The sequence below is a fragment of the Hyaena hyaena genome, unplaced genomic scaffold (genome assembly GCF_003009895.1).
Source record: "Hyaena hyaena isolate Hyena2069 unplaced genomic scaffold, ASM300989v1 scaffold_603, whole genome shotgun sequence".
NCBI lineage: Eukaryota > Metazoa > Chordata > Mammalia > Carnivora > Hyaenidae > Hyaena > Hyaena hyaena.
Window position 1 is genome coordinate 1,222,877 of NW_024081235.1, and position 4,566 is coordinate 1,227,442.

General features: G+C 53.5%; 1 protein-coding gene across 2 annotated transcripts in view; it reads right to left on the reverse strand.

Annotated features, from left to right (window-relative positions):
* Positions 1-1,218: 1,218 nt before the first annotated feature.
* The window catches only part of SFT2D1 (SFT2 domain containing 1), a 16,350-nt gene continuing 13,002 nt past the window's right edge, over positions 1,219-4,566 (reverse strand). For both annotated transcript variants that reach the window (XM_039257157.1, XM_039257156.1), the window contains 2 exons: positions 3,779-3,808; positions 1,219-1,721 (listed from right to left, as the gene is read on the reverse strand). In XM_039257157.1, coding sequence (XP_039113088.1) covers positions 1,682-1,721; positions 3,779-3,808 — 70 coding nt within the window. In that variant the 3' untranslated portion in view covers positions 1,219-1,681. The remainder of the gene's footprint in view (positions 1,722-3,778; positions 3,809-4,566) is intronic.

Below are 4,566 nucleotides of genomic sequence, written 5' to 3' on the forward strand. Positions count from 1 at the left end.
GCCTTCTGCCAACGAAGATAATCTACTCGCTGCGTTCTTCTCAGCGTCCACGCTTCCCGGTCACACTCCACCCCTCAGTGCGCTTCCTGCACACACCCCGCTCCCCTGGGGTGCACGCCCTCCTCCCCCTCCTCCTCCCTGCCCTGCACACGCCCCGCCTCCCCTGGGGTGCACCCCTCCTCCCCCTCCTCCTCCCTTCCCTGCACACGCCCCGCCCCCCTGGGGTGCACGCCCTCCTCCCCCTCCTCCTCCCTGCCCTGCACACGCCCCGCCCCCCTGGGGTGCACGCCCTCCTCCCCCTCCTTCTCCCTGCCCTGCACACGCCCCGCTCCCCTGGGTGCACGCCGTCCTCCCCCTCCTCCTCCCTGCCCTGCACACCCCTGCGCGCACAGCGTGGGGAGCTGTCCTCTCCACCCTCCCACGGTGTCCCGTGACTGTGGAACCACGGCCGCCACATAACTGGGACCTCTTGGGGGGCGGGGGGAGGTGTTATGCCCTACGCTGACCTCCACCATCCCTTAGGGCGTGGGGTCTGGGCCTGGCCTGGCCCCCCAGCCTCCGCCAGTTCCCAGCACGCCGAGCTCCCGGCCCACCCCGTCCGGGCGATGATGTCCCCACGCCTGCCCCCCGCCCAGCCCGGGCTTGTCTTCCGGGTGAAGCTCTGAGGGGCCGGCTCTCCCGGCACCTGCGCCGAGCCCGCATCTTCATCATCGACCCTCAAACCGCACCGAGCAGGGCCATCCTCCCTGCACCGCAGGCCTGTGCCAGCCCCTCCGCTGCAGCCCTGCGTGCCGCTGGGACCAGGGCCAGCCCGTAGGGGCGGGGGAGGGGGTGACCTCGGAGCAGGAGGGGGGAGCCGGGCTTCACCTCCTCACCCCTGCTTCCCCTCCAGTGGCCCTGCCAGGCCCCCCTCCCCCAGCCACTCCTTCAGCGCAGGGGTGAAAGCAGCCTCCTCCTGGGGCTGCCTCACCTACGCGACTTGGCCCGTGGACACGGCTCGCAGCCCCCCATGCTCCACCCTCCTCCTCGACTTCCCGGTGTGCTTTCCGGTGCGGAGGACACCCCTTCCCTGCCTTCTGCACCACCGTCCCGTGGTCTTGTGCAAAGGTTTCTTCAGGGGCGTCGTTAGGGCAGAGGCTGCCCCTCACCCCTCCCTCTACAGACGCACTCGGCCATCGTGTCGCCACCAACACCGTCACAAATCCGGCCCAGACAACGTTTTTTCCAAGGGTGAGTTTATTTCAAAACTGTAAAGGTTTATATATTATTTTATTATACAATAAGCAATTTTGAGCTTAAAGTAAAAACTTTCACATTTAAGGTGTTTTTTAAAAAAAAAAAGATTGTAAAAACACAGACGTTTGTAGAAGAGCTTGCGACAGCTTTCCCTTAAATATTCACATCTCAAATGCTGCTTAGCGAAGGGTAAAACACTAGCGAAAAATCATCTACAGTCGGCAAGGATTAAAATCTCCTAATCGGGGGGAAGAGCACATTAATGACGAGTCATGACTTTTGCGTTACGAGTGTTTAACGGTTTAGTCGAGCGCTGACAGTGGCGCACGCCACAGTCCCAGCTGTCACGGCAGCTGCACGGAGATGACGGCTGCTGCGGGAGAAGCGTGTTCACCAGAAACGCAAGAGCAGCCTTCCGGTGCTCTCTGCAAAGGATGTCTCGCTTTCAACTTAAGAGAGAAGAACAGCATTTAATCACCGCATCCCTGGTGGGAGAAAAGGAAAATCAATGTCACAATCTGCCTCAGGGGCAAATGGAGAAAACACTCCTGTCAAGAGACAGACCCGTGGGACATTTTACCGGGGACGCAGGGGAGCCACTGAAACATCCTGACTAAAACTTCGCTGAGTGTCACTGGAAATTAAGAACTGAAATCTCAAAATAACGTTTTAATGTCAGAAATGGCATTTAGTCTATGAGATCTCTTCCAGCATGTATGCTAATCTTAATATTAAGATAATAAATACCAAAAATAACAAAAGAAACAATTTTTAAAATAACAAACTGGGGACACCTGGGTGGCTCAGTCAGTTAAGCTTCCGAATTGCGGTTCATGAGTTCGAGCCCCGCGTCGGGCTCTGTGCTGACAGCTCGGAGCCTGGAGCTGCTGTGGATCCTGTGTCTCCCTCTCTCCCTGCACTTCCCCCGCTCACGCTCTCTCTCAAAAATAAATAAAAACATTTTAAATAAATAAACAGATGAATAAATAAAATGAAGAACTGGATTTTAGGAAGCAAAATGTTTCTAACAAATCCTCAGAATTCAAAAATAAATAAATAAAACAAATTCCCATGACTTTGTTCACCTCTCACATTTTCTTTCCAAAACAGTTTGTTTAAACTATTACTTGACGGGTGCCTGGGTGGCTTAGTCATTTAAGCGTCCGACTTTTGCTTAGGTCATGATCTCGCAGTTCGTGGGTTCGAGCCCCGCGTCAGGCTCTGTGCTGACTGCCAGCTCAGAGCCTGGAGCCTGTTTCAGTCTGTGACTCCCTCTCTCTGACCCTCCCCTGCTCACGCTATCTCTCTCTCTCTACCCTAGAAATAAATAAAACATTAAAAAAAAAAAGTTTAAAAAAATAAACTATTACTTGATACTTTATTCACCTGAAATTACTATTTGCATACGGACTATTAAAAGCACACACCAATCAGGGCGCCTGGCCGGCTCAGTCGGGACCCGGGCTATGAGTTTGAGCCCCACGCTCAGTGTAGAGATTAAGTTTTTAAAAAAAAAAAAAACCTGAACAAAAAAAATTAATGGAGGCACGCACCAGGGAACTGGAGGCATGCCAGCAGATTCTATACACTGCCCTCCTTGAAGGCAAGGGTTAGCCGCTCTCCAGGAGCCTGGCTGTGGCTCTGAGCTCAGTCTTACAGGGGTGGGTGTCATTTCTAGGTGACCTGTCCCCTTGCTGAGGTCTCCTGGGTGAGGTCCCGGGGACAGCGAGTCCCCTGTAGCCCCTCCTGTACCGCTGCCCAGCTGGGCCAGCCCGTCTGCTTTTCCTCCTTGCAAGCACTCATCAAAAGCAATCATCCATTTGAAATGAATAAAAGTAGAATTTCTACAACTTCCTTCCTTGTTCACATCAGGCACACAATTTCGCTGTTTTTCATATGTAACCTGTTCCCAAATCTCAGAGAAGCCAAGTTGTGCCTCAACAGTACTTTCTTGAACCTGTCAGGTCTAAGATTACACTGAGATTATAGTATAATAATCAGTATAAGATTATACTGAGTTTCCCCCCAACAACTAAATTAGTGCCCTCCCTGAAAAAAACAGAAGAAAATGGTAGTTCCTCCTGACACAGAAAATAAGTACGTTTCTACGGGCCTGAAACAAATGCAGATGTACCAGACCTCAGCTTCTCACTAACCTCCTGGTTTGGTTTGGTTTTGTTTTAATGTAGAATTTGTTTCCCTGGCGTCTCCATCCCATTTACTGAGTATTTACAGTCATAGAAGGATCGAGAATCTCTTCTCAAAAATTCCTAACTGCAAATGTGCAGTTGGTAAAAACAGGAGTAAATTCCAGCCTGTCTGTTCCACATGTTCCAAATGGTTTTGCTTTTATACAGCAAACTTCTGTTCATCTTATTTAAAAAGTAATGGGGGCGGGGGGGGCGGGGGGAAGAAATCAAAGTCTACAAAAAAAAAACAGCCTTTTGCATCACATCTGAAGGTGCGTGTCCTGAAAGTCACGCATCTGTGTAAAGATGAGCAGAGGATCAGAAACGACTCGATGGAGCTCGAACAGTCTCACCTTGCGTACGGGATGTACGACAGGCTATACCTGCAAGAAAAAGGCACAGATGCTGAGATGATCCAAACACCGGAACAAATAAAGCTGCGCGATCCTCCTCAAACTACGGCCCGGACCAGCAACAGCAGCTCGGCCGGAACGTGTTAACCGTGCGAACGACAGGCCCCCACCCCGAACTATCTGTGGGGCGCGGACGCCCGCTACAACTGGGCCTGTGGCAACGGGCAGGTCACCCTTTTTGTTCTTTTTCCATCAAAATAGTAAAGTGGGAAGAACCGGCACTGTCCTTCAGGACTAAATCCATCATCACGTACAGATGATGCAATGAAACGCAGCCTATTATAGAAAAAGGCCAAGGCACGGGATTCAAATCTTCCCACAGCTCCCGGGGAGAGCGACGTGCAGAGGAGCGCACGGAACACCCGGCGGCGGCGGCAGAGAGAAACAGGGGAAAGGACACACTGATGTCACATCCCAGACTGAAAGCTGCGAGCTCAGGCAGGGTGGCCGGACCCCTGCAGGGAGCAAACAAACCAGCTCTGAAGAAGGAAAACACTCCCAGGCACTGGTCTGCGGAACCACGGAGGCGTGCGCGGAGGAGCCCGGCCCACCCCACCGCAGGCTCGCCGCAGGTGACCGGGACAGAGCCCAGAGCAGAGGCTTCCCGGGGGAGGGGGGGCACGTGGTTGGGAGGAAAGGGCACCCCAGGCGGCGGGGGGGGAGAGAAGGAAGGAAAGGGCACCCCAGGCGGAGGGGGGGGGGGAGAGAAGGAAGGAAAGGGCACCCCA